The sequence below is a fragment of the Macrosteles quadrilineatus genome, unplaced genomic scaffold (assembly GCF_028750875.1).
Source record: "Macrosteles quadrilineatus isolate MER2022 unplaced genomic scaffold, UCM_ALF_1.0 Scaffold_14__1_contigs__length_3811126, whole genome shotgun sequence".
NCBI lineage: Eukaryota > Metazoa > Arthropoda > Insecta > Hemiptera > Cicadellidae > Macrosteles > Macrosteles quadrilineatus.
The window spans coordinates 2,771,698-2,792,702 of NW_026542607.1; the positions used below are offsets into that span (position 1 = coordinate 2,771,698).

The 21,005-nt window shown below is 33.0% G+C and overlaps 1 protein-coding gene across 3 annotated transcripts in view; it reads right to left on the reverse strand.

The window, feature by feature from the left end:
* LOC129004987 (inactive rhomboid protein 1-like) overlaps positions 1-21,005 on the reverse strand; it is a 278,942-nt gene that overhangs the window by 174,777 nt on the left and 83,160 nt on the right. For all 3 annotated transcript variants that reach the window (XM_054433719.1, XM_054433718.1, XM_054433717.1), the window contains exon 3: positions 8,306-9,205. In XM_054433719.1, the coding sequence (XP_054289694.1) occupies positions 8,306-9,177 (872 nt within the window). In that variant the 5' untranslated portion in view covers positions 9,178-9,205. The remainder of the gene's footprint in view (positions 1-8,305; positions 9,206-21,005) is intronic.

Genomic DNA, 21,005 nt, shown 5'->3' on the forward strand with positions numbered 1-21,005 from the left:
AAAAATTCACTCAACACCATACACTAACATACTTTTACATTTTTCATTGACAAATACAACATGACTATGATAAAAAGTGTGGAAACTATATGTTGATTAAATGTATTTTTTTGTTGACAAGAATACAAAGTAGTTAGTATTGTGATTGAATATTAATGGTATTCAAAATTATTCGTAAATCTTCTTTGTACTACAAGCTTTAAATAATCTTTTACCTAAGTGTAAAATAATAATAACCTTAGGGGCCTACAGCTTAACAAGTTTAAAAAACTGTATTAATTGTATGTTATGCCAATCTATTATTATATATAAATTTAGTTAAGAAAAAAGAAAGATAACGCTGCATTTTCCCATCTAAATAGTAAATATGATTCCGTCTTATTTGAATGATTAATATCAACGTCTAACAGTAGAAAAGCTTATAGATTTACTTACGTTGTAATACCAAAGTAACGGCAGAATATTTCCCACATTCTCATAGATTTCCCCAAGGTACGTGAAATTCTTTATGCACATACTAGACTAAGATGTTCTGAGCATATGCAAACCGTATGTTCTCATGGGGAAAAAATAAAGCAACATTCATAGAACATGAAATGGTCACCATTATTATCGATAACAATATAGAAATTTATACCTGCATTGTACAAATAGTATTTAATTAATAATTTAAAAAATACTTTTTTGAAAATTATAATTATATTTAAGGTAGCCTATTTTATAGATATGAAAGTAATTTACAAAGACATTTAAAATATGTATAAATTATATGTATTTGTAAAAAACTGTCTAAAATTTGATTTAAAGCATTGAGTATAAAAGCAATGAATATAATTAAGAATATGCATTTGTAATAGGTTGAACAGTGTTGTAGAAGGCTGACAACAAAACATTACATTCAAAATAATTGCATTAATGATTTTATTATATGCATTTCACGTCCAAATATTTGTTCTACATGTAGAACAATAGCTCGGAACAATGACATTGTTGACAGAACAATGAAGAGGTTCGACAACAATGGCAAGACGTTATTACTTGGTAACAATAACAATGACATATTATGAGTGTACAATACATAGCGAGTATGTAGCTCAACAATTGTGTACGACAATACTTTTGTATAACTAAACAATAGTTATAATACAAGTCGTTGCCACAAGTTTGTTCAAGTCTTATTTTGTAGGTAACTTGGCAAATGCTTGTGTATGTTGTAAATCAGATCAAATACTAAATAAATGTACAAACAGTTAGCGTATTTCTAAATATATGTTTTTTATTTATTTCTTTTAAGCCGGTAAAAGTGTATACGGAGGACATATCATTTCCGGCTCATAAGTTAGAAAAATAATATTGAGATGGTAGGAAAATGGATGGTTAATGTGTTTAAAGAAAATTTATGTTTGTAAAAAAAAAAACAGCGTAATGTTAATAAACAACAACGTGTGAAAGTATTGTAGGTTATGTATTTCTTTATGATTTACTTCGTATTTACTGAACATAAAGATCTTATTCAAAATTAGCAACGAAGAAAATCCGCTGCAAGCGATGAATTCGTCTAGATGAAATTGTTTGGCTTGCTGAAGAGGCTTGGCATCCTCGGAATTCCTGAACGTCTGTTCTGACAAGAAATACTTCAGCCCTTCTACTTATCAAGGAAATCGTAGGTTAAATACATTATATTTAACGTAGTCGATTAAACTATTAAAATATTTTATTTTACATTTTTTGAAATTTAAAATTATACTGTAATAATTATACAGGTGAGTTTTAAATGAGCCCCCCCCCATATTTTCTACATTTCTCAAAATATCAACTGCGGACCACGTCTGGCCATTATAGAGTACTGAAAGTACTTCATTTTGAATGGGTATACATTTTTGGCCGCCATCTTGGATCCACCATAGTGGATACAATTTTTTTTTCAATTGTAGATGTAGGGTTGTGACCCATTTTTCCAAACTAGATTTTTACGCTGAATACGATGCAGCAATCCCTTAAAAAAAACCTTGATCCATTCTAAAGTTATAAGAACTATTTATAACTTTATTTTTAGCCCATTTTAACATTGTGAATTCACAAACTAAGACCATAATCTCAAAATAGTGCTAGATAAAGATAAGTATACACCACTAATCATTGTCGACCTATTTTCACTTGGTTATGACGGACGTATTTTTTCGGCCACTTTGAAATGTGATAAATTATTTTAAATATGAAGGAGGGGTTGTGTTGTGACCCATCATTTTGAACGACTTTTTTATTCTGAACTCAATGCCGCTTATCAAGCTTTCTTCACGAAATATTACAATTATTTTATTGAAAATGTCAATATTTCAAAAAACCAAATATAAAAATGAAAAATGGATTGCAGCATTGGGTTCAGCATACTAAAGTAGTTCAACATGATGGGTCACAACACAACCTTCATATTTAAAATAATTTATCACATTTCAAAATGGTGGATCCAAGATGGTGGCCGAAAAAATACATCCGTCATAACCAAGGGAAAATTGTTCGACAATGAATGGTGATGTGTACTTATCTTTATCTAGCACTATTTTGCTATTATGGTCCTAGTTTGTAAATGCTCAATGTTAAAATGGGCTAAAAATAAAGGTATAAAAAGTTCTCATAAATTTAGAATGGATCAACATTTTTTTAAAGGATTGCAGAATCGTATTCAGCGTAAAATTCTAGCTTGAAACAATGGGTCACAACCCTATCGTGACTAAAAAAAATTGTATATCCAATATGGCGGATCCAAATTGGCAGCCAACAATGTATACCCAGTCAAAATTAAGTACTTACTACTCTACAATGATCTGACGTGGTCGGGAGTTGATACCTTTAGAAATGTAGATAAAGGAGGGGGGAACTCATTTAAAACTCACCCTGTATAAATATCTTTGATTTGATAAAAAAAACCTAGCTCTTTTGTGGAAACTAATTTGTAGCTTTTAAAAATATTGTACTTTTCATATAAACATTTCTGTACAGAGAATAATGTAGCTAGGTATAAGATAAGCATTTACCACTTCCATTTTGTATTTTAAAAGACTTCAATTAAAAAATTGGCAACGAGGGTCACAACTTCTAATTTTAAAGTCATCAAAAATAAACCGGAAGCAGTGACCCGGAAATGTTTGATTTATACCTCAGTAATGCCAACCTCGTAAATGAATATTGGGAGGAATATAATACGGATGAAAGTGTATAATTAATTATTATATATCACATAAAGATAGTTTATGAAATAACCCTTTACCCGTACAGTCAACTTTGACAGCTAACTATGGGGATTTAAACTATATGGACGTATTTGATAGTAGATAATTTAATATTTTTTTTGGAATGCATGTTTTAAACATTTTACTGTAAGCTTTGTCGACTGAAAGCTAACGTAGTCAGAATGACTTCGGTCTCGTAAAAGGTGTAAGGTTGAATCTATAGAGGATTTCCTAAAAACCGTTTAAGGATTTTTCTAACATAGATTTTAATAAGTGTAATATACATACCAAGTTTTATGGAGATCGGTTGGACATTTTTTAAGACTACAAATATTTAGGTAGAGAACACAAAATATTAGTGTTTTTCGTTTGATTAATAATAGGTTGTTTTTTTTAGAATTTCCTGTAACAAAAGCTTTGTTCAAATGTTTACAAAGGAAGTTTGTAAATATTAAAACAAATCAACTGACTACAACCAATGAGGTTTGCATGTCATATCCCATGCTCTAGTATTTTGTTAAACAATCCTAAATGTTTCTTATTCTAAATGTTGTTTAAATAAATAAAAAATATGAGAGTAAGCTCATACATACAATGGTTTAAATTAGTGACTGAAAGTGCATGAAGGCAAAAATTACTTTTTTCATGGTCTGGCGTAATGTTTTGATTACAAAATAGTTTAAAGAATTAATAACCATAAGATGTTCTATGGATATAAAAACTCAGTTGTTAAATCTTAATATAACAATAATATTGGTTTGCAAAATATAAATGCTAAAATAAAGCATATTCGAGATATTTGTTATTAAAATCACATAAAAGATATTAACAGTGAAGTAGTCAACGTAATTTTATATTTTAATGATGAAGATTGACAACAATTAAAAATGTATTCCTATCTTCGAGATTCAAGGAATTTCATGATATAGTGGTTTTAACAAGGGCAGTTCTTGGTTTTCAATGCTCTGACATCAGATTTGTACGTAGAATTGGGACTAATTCAACCGGGGCTTATTCATAAATTTAAAGAACCCCGTATACTAATCAATGTACTACTCGAACAAAATTACACAAACATTAACTCTAACTAAATAGGAACCACACCCACAATGTGTATAATTATTAAGTACGATAACCTATATCTCAGGAGGGATGGAATACATTGGGCCATCTATTATCATGTCGGAGACAAGATGTCCTGTAAGGATTACAAGGACGTTGTAATAACACAATGGAATAACCATGTCATGGCCTGGTACCGACCCGACTCCCCCTACCCCTTTATAGCTATGACTGTTAAATACAGTACAACTATACTACATTCCACGTTCACTGGTACCGTGAGATTTAAGTTGTGTATCTGAAATGGGAGTTTTAGTTGTAATTTACTGTGTTAAAACATCAAAAACACGCAACAGGGTTTTTAATTTTTAATTTTTTGGAACGCCTTTTACTACTAACTTTGGCTATAACAAGTAATAAAACCAAAATGTTGTGTCAAAATGCATATCGATTAAAAGCATAAATTTACGGAAATAATTAGACTTAAGCACCTTCCAAGTGTTGTAAAGGACAAATGTCACAAAATAAAAATATTGTTCTGGTAGAATATTGACAATAGCACGAGTATCCCATAGACCTGTGCCATCGATGTATGTAGTCTAACTGTCTAACTGAATATATAGTTAGACTAATGTATATCGTTTTTATAACATTTAAAATCAGTAAACTTTGCTGTAAAGTAAAGTAGAACTCCGATTATCCGAATCAATAGGGACCAGACCCCATTCGGATAATCAAAAATTCGGATAATCGGAGTTTTACCGGAATTCCGGGAATTTTTTAGAAAAATCCTCATTTTCAGTACTAAGTGAACTTTTAATTAATAATAATTTAAATCAGAACATTTTTACAGTTTACAATGCTCATAGTACAAGTGTTCTATACATGTTATTAAGTCAATAGTGTTCCATCAAAGTCCAAAATCGGCTAAATGTGTTTAATAACAATTCTTTGATATTTTGCAAAACTTATTACTGTAGCTTTACGTTTTTAAAATTGTTGAAATAAGCGATTCGGATAATTGGAGATTCGGTTAATTGGAGTTCGGATAATTGGAGTTCTACTGTAAAGTACCTATGTTTGTGGTTAGTGCGATAAAACCCCTGTACTTAATTAGTTCATTTAAACAATTAATTGAACAATTTACAGTAAAACAATTTTTAAATGGTTATATTGTTATCCATTATTACTTTCTATCGTTTCTCAAATCCTGAATATTTTTTAAACTAATTTCAATACCGTATGTGTAAAACCGGCAAAAAGTAGTATAATCTAGGAATCATTATTTAAAAAATTAGTATTTACAACAAATGTGTTAGACAAATTTGTTCAGGAAATACTGTTGTAAATAACATCTTGATCAGCATCGTACGCATTATTCATTTATCCGAATGTACAAAACATACCTCTACCTCTTACCATCTTGTATTTGTATTTACCGTAGTCAACAGTATAAGTGTAAATGTATTATTGCAAGTGTGTAATTTGATGGGTGTTTTGTACTTTCAGGTAAATACTGGATAAAAAAAACAACAAAACATACTTATGATGCAATACACGACAAGAATCCTTAAGCTTTAAAAATCTCCCAAAAAATGCAATAAAGAATAAGACTTTTTTTAGTTAACTTATACATTAACTTTGTTTTTCCAAGATTTAAGCTATCGTTTGTAATTTATTTCAATGAAACAATTTCAAACCAAGCAAAGTGCAAAAGAAGTCCTCTTTTGCTATGCGGGAGAAAATTGGAAAACTTTCCTAGAAATAAACATGCCGCAGAAAGACTCGTTTCATTCGAACTTAAAGTTTCATTTGAAATGTGTTTGGGCTCGGAAAGAGTTGCTGGCCTATTATTTTGTCTTGGACTCGAGTATTTAAAAAGATCGAGTCTCTCAAGACAATTGAGAATGGGATTTATTTAAAAAAAAAAAAAAACTTTAGGGTTCCTGATTGAAGAGACTATTTATATTTAATTAACTTAAATATTGATACAATCTTTTAAAATATACTTCTTTAAAATGCACCACATTGATTAACTATCATCAAGTATTATAAAATACAGTATGCAAAAAATTAAAGAACACTATTGAATTTGTAGTGTAAAATATAAGTCACACAGCCGCAGCAAACCTGCAGACTTAGCGAATTTCCATTTGCCTGATTGGATTTAAACTAAAATGTCTCCTTAAAAATATCACATTTATTCCCTATTTAAACAGAATTAGTTTAATGAGTACTTAGGTTTGCTGCAACAGGGAGGGTAAAAAGTTTTTTTTATGTAGAATATTTATAAAGGTACTGTGGTTTAGTAAGAAGTTAATGTATTTTCCAACTTTTATCAAAATATGTTCATAAACAAGCAAACTACAACAGTTGACTTATTCTCCATAAGAATAACATGGGAATTTTAAAATTACAATTTTTTTGAATTTTCTCCGTAACAATTAGGCGCATAATAATGCTTCAATATACTAAATTATTTGTTTTTTTAAGCTCTACAAAATGATTTAAAAAGAAATTGTGAAATGTTGTGTTTTTAGGGTCAAAAATGGGAAAAACCTATTTTTACCCCATAAAACCCCCCATAAACCCCCGTCCCCATAGTCCGATCATGCTGGTTCGCGAACTCATTCAAGTTTATCCCGCCTTACACCTTCAAACCAAATTTTATCAAAATCGGACAAAAATTACTCAAGTTATCGTGCGGATGGACACATATATATATATATATATCTATATATAGATATATAAAATTTTAACGAATGGTGTTTTTGGCCTCTGGGGACATCAAAATGAAAAAGTAAATCGGTCCCGGGCTTAGGTCTTACCATGAGACCTACGGTAATAGCTACTTCCCTATAGGGAAATTCGCTAAAAACTGATTAGTTTAGGCTTACTATTTTTAAACTGATCACTTATAAATTACATGAAAAGAACTATCCACATGTTAAGTAACTCATTAAGTAAAATAAATTAGATCTCAATAGAAATAATTCATTCAAAATTGTACAGGGACACACTTTTTATAAAAGTTCTCATCTTTGAATTATTCCTCAGTCAAATCTTCAATTTTTTAGATACTATCAATTTCCCTTAATACGACACCAAGAGGTTTGGTGAAGATTGTCAGGAAGCAAGACGGCCTTGTGCCCTAGTGGTAGAGCGCGGTTCCGAAATGGATTTTATCTTAGTGATAACGCCACAACCCTGGGATAGAACCTAGGATGTACAAGTAAAACAAAAATAGGTGAAGATAGGTAAATAATGCGTGCTATACAAATTATATGATAGCTTTGGATCATCTGGTTCTTCAGCCTTTTTGGTCTAGTTAATAATAATGAAAAACGTCTGACTTTACTCGAACCAGCGACTTTCCTTTTTACTAGGCGAACAATATAACCATTTAGCTACTCAGTTACATGCCAAAATGGATAACAGATGGAGAGGGCAATGACTTAAGTTAAGGTCAAACTAGGTAAGGTTGAATTAGAAATTCTTTATTGTATTAAAGGTGGGCCAGACTTTAGAGAAAATATTAATCCATCCGTCTAGTCTACTATTTCCTTCAAGCTACTGTCGAAAAAGGTTAAGTAAAATATGTGAAAAGTTTTGCTAGGATAGCATAACTTATGTTCGTTTGGTTGTATCAGGGAAATATTGGTCAAGTTCAGCTGAGTTAAAAAAAACTAGGTTTTGGCGTCTCAATTGGTTTGGAAAGATCACAATAAAAATGGTCCAGGTTATGTAAGCCAAGAAATGTTGGGTTAGAACATCTTAACTTTTTTGGATATCCTAACCCTTTGAGCCCTAGAGATTTTTCATAGCTTTAGTCACGCCTGATCTTTTTATCGGTGCTGTGGAGTACTGATTGTTTCAGCATATCTGAAGATTTTTGGGCTACGGTGATTAGACTAAGTCATCAGTACGGGGTAGAGCTATATATGCTAGTTGAGGGTTTTTATGTGAACATAGGTTATTAAGCATTAACTATATCTATGCAGACTACTACTCACCAGACAGAGTTGTGATGCGGCGTGAGTAGCTGCGTGGTCTGAGGAGGAGTAGGTCTTCTCGCATTACAACACAACGCCATCTCACACCCTCGTCTGGACCCTCCGCACTGGTCCTTCACATCACTCACGCTCGCACACCTCGGTAACGGGGGAGTCGTCGACACGTACCTTCCTCCGGAGGAGCCCACGTACTCCACTGGGGTGCTTCCACTCCCACTGCTCCCACTTCTACAAGTCCGTCCCCGCGGGAGCACTGGGGACGTCACGTAATCCCTAGCACTCCCTCCTCCGGAGTTCCCTTCGCGCGTGTTCCCCTGGGGGTACATCCCCGGACAGCAGCGCGTGTGACGATGATGCCTCATGGTAGCGTACCCGGCGTTGTGGTGGGAATGGTTGGGCGTACGTTGGTACACAGGATGGTAGAACCCCGGTGGAGGTGGTAGCCTGTAGTGATGGTGGTAGCCGAGGTCCCTCCGCATGTAAGGGTCTCCAGGTCCCCCGGGGGTGGTGCTGACCACGTTGTTCTGGAAGCGGTCGTACCTGTCCAACGTCCCGCAGAGGTAGCGCTCATGGTAGTTGGGGGATTGTGGCGAGATGTAGTCGTAGTATCTGTCTCGGTAGCGGTCGTAGCGGTCGTACCGGTCGTAGCCGCTGGGTGAGAGGGGAGGGACATAGCGCTCGTTGGGTGCGGGCGCCGGGGGTGATGGAGGTGCCCAGTGGTCCGATGGCGCGGGGGCGGGAGGCGGCAGGTAGCGGTCGGGTGGAGGGAGGTAACGTTCCCCTGGGGCAGGAGGGACCAGGTAGCGGTCGCCGCCGTGGTGGAGTAGTAGCAACCTCTCCCTCCGCACGTAGTCGTCGTCCGCCCCCGTCATCCTCCCGCGACCTCCACTGTCAGGACATCTGAAACAACATCAGACACATCAGCCACACAGGCACACACAAACGTCCTCACAAAACTTCGCAGCCTGCAAATCATCGTAAAATTAAATATAGGGATCTTGAGAAACTTCAAATGCTTAGACAAACTGAGAGACCTTCTACTATGGATAAAACATACCATTCCTATAATGAAGATGTAGCCAGTTAAGAAAAGAATGATTACGGTAGAATAGAGCCACTGAATGTACTGACACATCACTGACTTCAGTTGAATAATACAACTATTTTATCCAAATACAGGACAGCTTATTGTAAGCCATGTCATCGTTTATGTCACACCCACTATATACTCTCTCCTCGGGACCGAGGCCAGTCCGGGTATCAGTTCTGGTTGAACCGACGTCCCCTTAACTCGTTAAATTCAATCGCCACGAGAATCACTCGAAAACTAACCCAAATATTCTACTTGAATTTGGGAGAGCATTGTGTGTATAGATATACCACGAACAAAACAACCTGCGCAGAAACGAAAAGATCACGTGGTTCGCGCAGGTAGTGGGCCGTACCATTGAAACCTGCGCGGCTCGAAACGGCCGAGGGTTCTTTTGTTTCTGGTATTACTATAGACACGTGATCACTGGTCTCAGATCTTTCTCACGAGAAAAGTCGTTGCTGATATGTCACTCCTGTAGAGTGTAGTCCGGTAAAATTATATCCGGATGAGTAAGTCCACTGTATTACCAACAACTTTGGGAGAAAATAGAAATTTAGAAAACGCATTCTTTAAGAGACTCATGTTGTAACTTACTTGTACTTCTTATGTTGTACTTAACTATGTTAATTTCATATTGGAAAATCGACGTCAATTGACATAGCTAGGACATAGATAATATGTGAGATGTCTATTCCATTATAAAAAACCAAAGATGATTCACAGTTAGTCAAGATTTCCAATATGAACGAACACCTACAGTATCATATTAGTTAACAGCCCTCGGAAGTGTTTAGCATATCACAGTTGTTATAAGTAAATGTGCTGAGTTTTCAAGTGATATCATGATTAACCACTGACATGTAACAACCGACGATCGGTAACTGGGATGACAAAAATTTCCAATAATATTAGTAGTCGTACCATAGGTAATGAATTGTTGATATTAGCAGACGTTACCTTACGTAAAGAAACTATATTAGTTGCACTGAGATGATGAATATCCAACACTTTTCGTACTTAAGTTGACAAGTAAAATTGTACATATTTATCTTTTTTTAAATTACTGACAAAGAAATGTATATTACGGATTACACTAGTATTATGGACATTAATACAAACAATAAATTACTTATTTAACTCTAGTTTACAGTCAAGCAAATTGCTTTTCTGTTTACAAAGTCATAATGACCTAACACTTTCAGAGTAGAGTAAGAGAATCATGCCTGACAAGTCCAAACACAATTCAAATGGAATTTAAGAGGTCAAATAAAACGAGCCTTGCTGCGGCATGTATATTTCTAAGAAAGTTTTCCAATTTTCCCCCGCAATGTAAAGTGGAGTGAAGATTCTCTAAACAGTTTGTCCTTTAAAGCTAAATACTTATATTAAAATTTTTAATTTTTTTTAAATTCTCTTCTATTGTAACTTTTTTGATGCTATAATTAACTGTATGCTGCGTCATTAATTGGAACTGGCTTGTGAATAGTTGGTAGTTTGTTTAAGCAATTTAGTTATAGGCAAGTTTTTATGCTTCATCTGGAACACGCAAACTAGAAGTTACATTAAAAACAATTATGTAACGTGTGATGACTAAAATCCTGACTTAATGTACTTAGTGTTATCGGTTAATAGTTTCATATCAAATTTATTATTATCAATCTAATGTATACAAATTAATAACTAAAACCCAAAAATAGGATAAAACTAACAAAAAGATAGTTAGAGAGTTTGGTATTATATGGAACAACCATTAACATTTATTTTCAATTTTGCAAACTATCCTTATGTAGGTCATATTATCTACAATCTTTTATGGATATACTTTGGCAAACTAGTTTCAAACTTAATTAATTTCTTGGGGATAACTTCTTTAAAACAGCTTTTCAACAAAGTTTGCATGCAAGTTACCATGAGTCAGTTTAAATAGTAAACATAGTATTTTAAGCTTTCTGAGTATAGCCGTAATTTTGTAATTGCAGATTCAAGTTATAATCCCTTTTTGTTTCGTATCATCCCACGTTTATGTTTTACCTATTTCAGCCATACCAATAATACTCATACGAATTCAAATATCGAGTTTTCAACATCGACCATCTATAATCTCGACTCTCGAAAATACCCGATTCTCATATCGATTACTTTTGTTTCGCCGGACAACGTTACGCCATGATAAATGATCTTATATGGGTTTTAAGCGAACCAAGACAAATTGTGTTGCCAACGCCTGTTTTTGCAGACGATGGATTGCCCAGCGTTGTGTATGTTGGATTAATGTTCCGGTGTCCAAGGTAATACGATTCTTTTAAACTATTATTTTAAACAATAAATAATAAATTCCCAAATTACTAGAAAAAGGGAATAATCAGGCAAATATAACTACTAACTTTGAACTGGTTGTAATTACACATATTACAATGAGAGGTAAATAATCAACGAATTAAATAATTAATTTGCGCACCGTTCTGTCCATCTTAATATCTCACGGGCAACACTCACGTATCTTTGGTAGGCTAAGTAACAAATCAGATCTCAAGTTTTGGCAATCAGTTAAGTTTCCCCACTAAAACTAATTTCAACAGCAACTGTTATGATTAGTAGTATCGTAATGTTGAATACTGTACCAATATGTTGTCGTTAGCACCACATACTGTGAACTGTGATACAATAGAGTCACTCATAACGCAGACAGAATCACGCTATTTACTTTTTTTTCTTTTTTTTTACAGTGGTCTCTAAGGTCACGTATTTTATAAATGCGTCTAGATGCATGCGGTAAAACTTCTGGAACTTCTCTGGATGTTCCAAGAGCTGGTCATGTATTGGCTACTTTCAACATTTTGGCGTCTATAAGAGGGTACCCAATATTTTATTCACCCTACAGCATTTCATCAACCGATGACGACGTCGACATTTTCCAATGAACTGAGCGTCAAAAAGTCTCACCTCTCTCATCTTGCTACTAGCACGTGCCACCACCATGCAACATGCATGCATCTCGCACAGTGGACTGGCATCAAAAATGGGGCTAGTCGCACCGTGCAAGATGTATGTAACCCACCTTAATAAGCAAAAATTAATTGCCAGTCGTAACTGTTACCCAGTAACGGTTGCTATGGGTAACCGTAGTCAAAAGTAACAGTTGTGATAGTCATTGTTATAGTTAGTTGCCTATTTATTTGTCACCCATCGAAACCATTCTTTATATTTCCAAATGTAGATAAGTTGTGTTTTTTCATTGTCATTTGACGTACTAAACACAGTTTCATATCAAGAAATTAGGGATATTAGGGGGGTCGTGTAAAAAAGGTAAAGAGTGACAAAGAAGCATATGGTGTCAGCTAGCTACGGCTACGTATCAGTTCCGGTTCTACATATTTTAAGAATCAAGTGCATGTTAATAAAAGTTACAGTGGATACTTCATATTGGCAAAAATTAGTGGTCGAGGCTAATAAATTTTTAACACAAAATAAGTCACACGCCGACCAGTTATACAACAAATACATCGGGTAGAATGCATTAATTCCAACAAGTAAAAAAGAAGACACAAGTAGATAAATCTGCTCAGTTAAGTCTAACAGGAGCACCATAATAGTTAAATGATCACATGTAACAATAAGCTATTAGAAAAAAGCGAAACATTTAATGATCCATCTTTCTTATTGCATGCATCTTATTTAGAGCAAAATAGCTTAACATTACCTATCTTAGCTTTTACTACATTTATAACCTTTAAATTTAATAATTATAAATCTAAAACTCCAATATCTCTCTCTCTCTGTTATCCCTCACTAACAAGAACTCGCCAATCAGTAAAGCAAACTTTGGCTCAATTTCATCAGTCTTATCCAAACCATGAAATCTTTCTGTGTAAATCAACTTCGTTTAAAATATCCGTATAAATTACTTTCAGAACTAATATTTTAATTGAACTATAGACAGGGTAAAATGTGCCTCACTATATCAGTTTATTCATTCTTTGATTTACGTAAGCAATGAAATTAAGGTAAAAAATAAAATATTTTATGATCACACGATTTATATTATAGAAATAACATATTAGATAACTCAATAATTATTAGTTGATAAGGCATAAGGCACCTGTAAGTACTGGAAGTAGAATTCGCATTATATTAGAGTACTATGTTGTTCTATAATTTTGCACTTTTGTTTGGAAAAAATTTGCAGTTTATATTCGGTGTGAATTTATTTTAAAGTTACCAACAATTAATTCAGAAAAATCTACTCAAAGTGTTTTTGAACATGAATATAGTCCCTTTGATTTATTTTCACTAGTCTATAAGAATGATATGGTATATTTCATCACTGGGCGTAAAGTGACTCTTTTCGACCCAAGCCCAAGTTTCACTAAATGAGTAAGGGTTGAAAATGCACTTTTCAAAATTGTGATAGGCTATATTTTTCGTCATATTCTATCTTTATTAACCAACTAAGCTAGAAAACCAAAAACCTTTTTACAAAAAAATAACCTCTCAAAACTATTTCCAGCTTGTTTTGAATTTATGCCACTGTAAAAAACCAGCTGTATAGTAGGTGAATCAATCATTTCCATCCGTTACAATTTTGCTACTGTACGTTATTCGATCGATAATTCGAACTGTTGACAATAATAATGCAATAAGCAAAAACCTTACCTGATAAATCAATCGATAAATAAACTTGAACCCCCGAATGCTTACAACCGAAATTTACAACCGTTAACAACAGTTGACTTTACTCCCTAGGGACGAAAAATGCTTTTTTTTACTTCCTCTAGAGAGTAAAAATGCTACTTTAGACCCTCAACACATAACTACTGTTTTTGATGCAGTTTGACGAAAAGTATACAAGAGAGTATGTTGCCAAGATCAATACAAAATTAGTTGCATTTGAATTGGTTTGTAACTGATTTAATCCACGAACTAATGATAATAATTTAGGATCCGATTAATAAAGCATCATAATTATAACAAATAAATAATATTGAATCTATTTTTAATAGCTTTCTTTAACGAGGCACATATAAATGTACTTTTTAGTGGGTCTAAGATTCGAAGTGTAAGGTAAATTTTAATGCGCACCATCAAGTAATAGGTTGCATGCGGCCTTTGCTTTGACGCTCAAAGGCTTTGTTAGCCAGCCTATGAGAACGCAATCAAAACGTTGCCTTTTTGTTTCAACGTTTACGTTAACGTTGTTGTTCAAATTTAGGTCAAATCTAGTGCAGTTCAAAACGTTATACCTAGTGTTTTAGGATATTTTATCCGTGGATTTAATTGCTGTGCATAATACCACTGTATTAAGGGAAAGTATTTGATTACTGAGTCATACGATTATATAGCTCATAAGATGTAAAGATGAGACCATTGATGGTGATTTATTTCAACTGTTGAGTTTCGAATTTCAAAACAATAGATTTTAAATTAATTTAATGAAACCCTTGTCTTAAACGTACCTTTGTATATATTTATCATCTTGAAGAGCAATGTACGACATTATTTAAGGTTTCTTATTGTGCAGGCAATGTAAATGGTGTTATTACAATAACTTTTATTCTGTCTACGAAAGGGGCTTTTCAAAACAAACTACGTTAATCATTATGTTTCTCCACTGGTAATATTATAAAACTGATTTGACCAGTTGAAATATTTCTTTTAGTTTATAAAACTATACTATCGTCGTATAACACTTTAACCTTTCTTCGATTAGTAATTTGGATTTAAACCAAACATTCACGAAAAAATTTAAATGTTTTCGAACAAAGAAGCCTTCGTTTTGTTAAAAAATTAAATAAAGTGCAGTGCAAGCCTTCAAGTAGATTTAATATAGTGTGTTCTTTTTTGCACATTTCGTATGCAAAATTATCTTTTCAAATTTAGTATCTATTTAATCTGTTCGTTTGGAAATAGCCAAAAGGTGACTGAGTCAATATTTAGCCATCAAATCCACTTTCAGCACTTCGCTCAGCTATGAAGTCATAAAGTAAACATGTTATATTTGCACTTCATTTTTATACTACTCAAGGATTGAAACAATCATTTAGCGGAAAATTATATACTTCACATCCGACAAAACTACCACAATTTATAGTTTACAAAATATTTTTTATATTTTTTATTTTATTAGTCGCAAATTATGTATGGTAATTCGTTACCACCATCAATTTCATCCATAGCTGGGAGATCGTTGACCCTACCCCCTACTTCGTTGAGTGCAAACCTAACTATTTAATACGAGTCTTAAATGACTTTGAATTAGTTACCACTAGAGAGGAAACTAGATGTATGTAACTTTAGGTGGAAATCATCAAAACTGGTCCATAAGTTTGAAGTAGTTATAAGAAACTGTGATTTAATTGTTGATAAAACAAGGTTTCGTATAAAGTAGTATAAACGTATTTAAGGTTTTGTTTTATAAATGTAAAATTATCTTTTAGAAAAAATACAAAAAAATTTAGGAACTCAAAATTATGTGACCTCAGTGTGATACTAAATTTAGCTAAATCACCGTTGTCCAAAAACTGTCCTGCATTCATTAAAACCTAGGCTACATCTTCAAGATTACTTTTTACTACTATTAACATTTCAATGCCAAAACTCATTTCGAATAGTAACTGGCATTACAAAATATGTGATCATAAAATCCAAATATTCTATACGTGTTTCTATTAGTTAAAACTGTAAATTATATTGGGTACTCATATAGACTAATAAAAAAACATATTAACGTACAGAAAAATGAAAAGGCTAACAATGCTACGAATTGATATTGTTGTTAGGTAATGGGTTCAGAAATAAAAACTAGTTGAATGGTTTTAATTGTCATAGATTTCAAACAAGTAATTCACTAATTAAAATTTCAGTCATATTATATTGTCGTACTGATGATATTTTGCTCGTATTACAATATTATATTTCACCCCTAGGAAGTGTCTTTTTTGTACGCAATCTATACATACGATTAAGTAGCAAAAACACGTTCGCTCCGTGTGATGAACCACTATTTTCACCATATTGTTGAAATAACCTCATAATGTATACAAAATTAGACCACATAATTTGAGGTTTATACAAAGAGTCCATCAATGTTTACATTTCTTATGTTTAGAAACAACAGAAATTTCTTGTGATTGGCAGCGTTTTCATCATGTGTGTTTCAAATAGTAAACAACATTTATAACATGCTACATATAAACGATTTTAGCGAACCAAAAAATGTAATAATATGTTTATAGTATATAGTAATATGTTTGTTATGTTCCCTATTAGAAGTCACCCGAAAACTACGATTTTGCGGACGATTTAGAGAGCGAAAAACTGCGCTGTTTTTCGAACAGTATGATGAAAAATATACATTGTATCCTGATCCTTGGGCCTTAAATAAATGGTCTTGACTAATGAAACAGCTGATTTTAATCAGTTAAAAAGCTACACAGAACATCTCACACTATACTACAAGTAGAGTTCCCCATTGCAATGACTAATGATATAAACTACCCTAAGTACTAAGCCATTTTACTATCAATTAATTTATTGTCTATTGGGAAAATGGAACGTAATTTTTCTAGTAGCTTAGCATTCAATTATTATGATATCTTTGAAAGAGTTCTCTACGATGTTTTAGGAATAGTAAATTTTAATTACAAATTAATATCGGTCCTTTGATAAACTGTTCATGAATACCGATATTCGTGGAACGTTTGAGAGGTTATTAAAATAAAAGTTTTCCCATTTTTCGCCAAAAAGCAAACTTTGCCAAGGTGAACAACTTTCGTTCTCATTTCATTAAAGATTAATGAGTTTTCTTTAGAAACTACACGAAAGAGGTTTTGGTTGTGCTTGTTCACCTCTGTTTTATATGGTTGTAGAGATATATAAAGTCTCCTTTTAACGAACACAAAGTAGGGGTTAAAGCGTTTCTAAATATGACTGGGATGAGCTAAGTCATGAGCGTAATTAAGTTTCTAGTATATTTATATATAAAAAATTACTAGAAAGCAATAAAAGACCTTAACAAAATACAAACTAGTATTTTAGTATAACAAAGGTGTATCAGTAGTAGGGTGGGAAACACGTTAATGTAAACAAACTTTTAACAATATTTGGAAACTTGATCAAAATTGTGTAATTTTAAAGTTAAATGTTGTTTATTATTGTTGCATCTAAAGACAGTAAGGTAAAAACTACTTTTATGCAAAATTCGACTGAAAACTCGTTAGTACATAAGTTCTGTAGCTGATAATTAACTACTTAAATATAAAGCTTTAATAATTTTATGCAGATAATTGAATCATAAAACTGAATTTTAAGCTAAAAAAGAGCCATGTTCGACAAAACATGTAAAAAATCATTATTGTAAGTTTTGAGAACAGATACACATGTTACAACATAAGATAATATAAATTCAGATTTTAGATTCGGCACATTTTAAAATACTCGATTACTTACATATAGACTATGCATGCATACAAATCATATATATTTATCACATATATTTTTTATATTCACATATATTTTTTATATTTATAAACAAACTAGCTGTTACCCGTAGGATTCGCCCAACATAATTTTGTGTTTTATTACTACTATGAACCCGCTAAAGTCTAAAATGGCCTTTTGCATTAAATTACTGACTAACTGTCCTGTTAGTAGAAGCTTCAAGCTACTCGCTCTGGACCAACCTACATAATGTTTTTCACCAAAATGCTATTTTTGCTACTTCTCCTTTCACTTAGAATAATTATTAGGCTACCCTTCAACTGAATTAGCCAGTCTTGCAGTTATTTAGCTTTTTACTTAATTGAAAAGTGTTACAATTCTTACAGCAGCATAAGAGCATTTATTTAAGTGACACGGTGTACCTTAAGTATATATTCTTAGATACATCCTTACAAACTAATTAATTTCAAAAGCTTCTTTTGAATAGAGCTGGAAAATGGCACGATGATGTATTGTGGTTCTTATAACCCTCAGAGGCCTTAGATAGTTGCAGGTCTACAGTATCTACGAAGTTTTCACTAAGCGGAATGGAAAAAATAAATAAAAAAAACCTTCCACAAAGTATTTTTTTATGCATCGAGTTTATCGAAACTAGCCAGTCCAGTGGTCGAAAACTCACTTTAGCTTGAAATGTGTTGACTTTGAGCTACCGTAGATGCCTAATGAGATTTCTGACTTTGACATTTAAAAGAGTTCCAAGAATGTCGTATGTAACTCCTCTTCAAACAACTCAGTTCACTTTACAACCGAGTTGCCGCTTCTAAAAGCAATTTAATGCTGTTGACGTGAACTAAATAACGCCACTGAGTTCCTAATTAATATTTTCGGTTTAACGGTTTTGTGTTTTGCTATATTTAAGAGTTAAGTATTTTTAAAATATACAATTCCATAAACGATGTATATTTCAAGATAATACCCAGAGAAGGATTGGACATCTTCCATTGATTTATCACTCATGTTCATCAAAAGCTAATTATAAGATATAGAATAGAATATAGCCTAATAAAACGGTAAGTTATTGTACAAATACGTGTCTTTACAGTGCGTATAAATACAGCTTGCATTTATACGCACACAAAACAATGGTCATCAGACTGTCTGTTCGGTTGACAAAGCCCTTTTCCACTACATAATTGAAACAACAAACACTGCACTCCAACAAAATATTTTAAACTAAATTGTTCAAACTTATTTCAGAAAGAATGTTCAGCCTATTTTATTTATATTTTAACTTTTTAAGAAGTTTAGTCAATATAACTAAAAAAACTTTAAGGTACAAAGTTGGCAACACTTTTGGTGCGTTTAAGTTTTCTATCCATCTCTAAAATATTGAAAGTTATATGAATATAGTATACTTTAGTGTTGTTGGTAAAATGAATTTATTTCAAATAGTCTTTACTTGCTTTTGTCAGCTGATTATTTAAATGATTTAAATTAGTCATCTGCCAATGTTTTGTTTTTTAGTTTTTATATACACAATTCTTGTTCAGTTCATGAAAATAAAATAATGTTAGAAGTGTTTGTTAATCTGTGAGTTTATCTTAAATTAAGCTTTCCAACATGGTGTCAGGTTATTAGAAGAATTACAATAATGAATGGAATACCTCTACCAGATCCACTTGACATTTCGGACAAAACAAATGCAGCAGAGAAATGGATGTTATTCAAGGTCCAATGGAACAACTATCTAACTTTGGCTGAAGCGTGTGGTGGCTCAAAATGCAGCAAGATAACAAGCAAAAAAGTTCAGGTAGCTTTATTCCAGTCTCTCATTGGAGGTAAAACATTACAGCTAATAAATAAAATAGGTATGCAATGACAAGGCCAGTGTTGATGAGATTATTGATAGACTAGATGATTATTTTAATAATGCTAAGAATGTTACTTTTGAGCGCTTTATGTTTAATAGTGCTACACAATCACCAAATGAGTCTTGTAAAGAGTATATTAACAGGTTACATGAAATGATAGGAAAATGTGAATTTGAGTCAATGTCAAATTTATCTAGGCTTGAAATTGAAGAGCAGCTCTTATGTGATAGGTTAGTAGTAGGTTTATCAAATAATGACTTAAGAAAACGGCTCTTATCAAAAAAAGATCTGACTCTTGATAATGCGACAAGCATATGTCTTTCTGATGAGCAGGCTAGTAATCTTGCTAAAAAAATCAATGAACGTAGAACTAACGAGACTGAACCTTCTACGGAAAATATAGTTAATGAGTCGTTTAGAATAAACAGTGATCAAAAACTTCTTTCGTGTAAATTCTGTGGGGGAAAACACCAAAGAGGAGCAAGTTACTGTCCTGCGTTTGGAAAAGCGTGTAGTTTATGTCGAAAAAACAATCATTTTGCTAAAATGTGCCTTAAAGCAAAAGAAAAGATTAAAGTAGTAAGCTCTGCTTGTGAAGATACCATTCCTGGAGATTATGTAGACAAAAATGACATATATGAAATGGAAGATGACATTCCAAAAAAACGTCTATTCGTCCATTTGAAAGTCCCATTTAGGAAAGGTAATCGAATGCTAAAATGTCAACTTGATAGCGGGGCGACATGCAATGTAATGAGTTACGATATTTTGAAGGAGCTGGTTGGAGTTGATCGTCCAGTCCTCCAAAAAAGTAATACAACGCTTACTTTCTATGGTGGTGCTTCAAAGGCTTCTCTTGGGAAAATAACATTGCATGTTATATGGAAGAATATTAAGCAAAGAATGTCGTTTGAAGTTATCAATACGAAGCATATTCCATTGATTGGAGCTCAAGACTGTTTACGGTTAGGGCTTATTGCAGTAGATGAGGATGTTTTTGAGTTAAAGAATTCTCCAAATCCAAGCTCCATTCTATCTTCTTTTCAAGACATTGGTCAAGGTCTAGGATGCTTTGAGGGTAAACATAAATTTAGACTTGACGAATCTGTTGTTCCTGTAGTGGTTCCACCTCGAAGATATCCTCTGGTTTTACAAGATGAGATAAAAAGTGAAATACAACGTCTTCAAGAATTAGGTGTAATACGTAAGGTAACGGAACCTTCCTCATGGGTCAGTGCTATGGTTGTCGTTAAGAAACCGAACAAGTTACGCATTTGTATTGACCCACATCAACTAAACA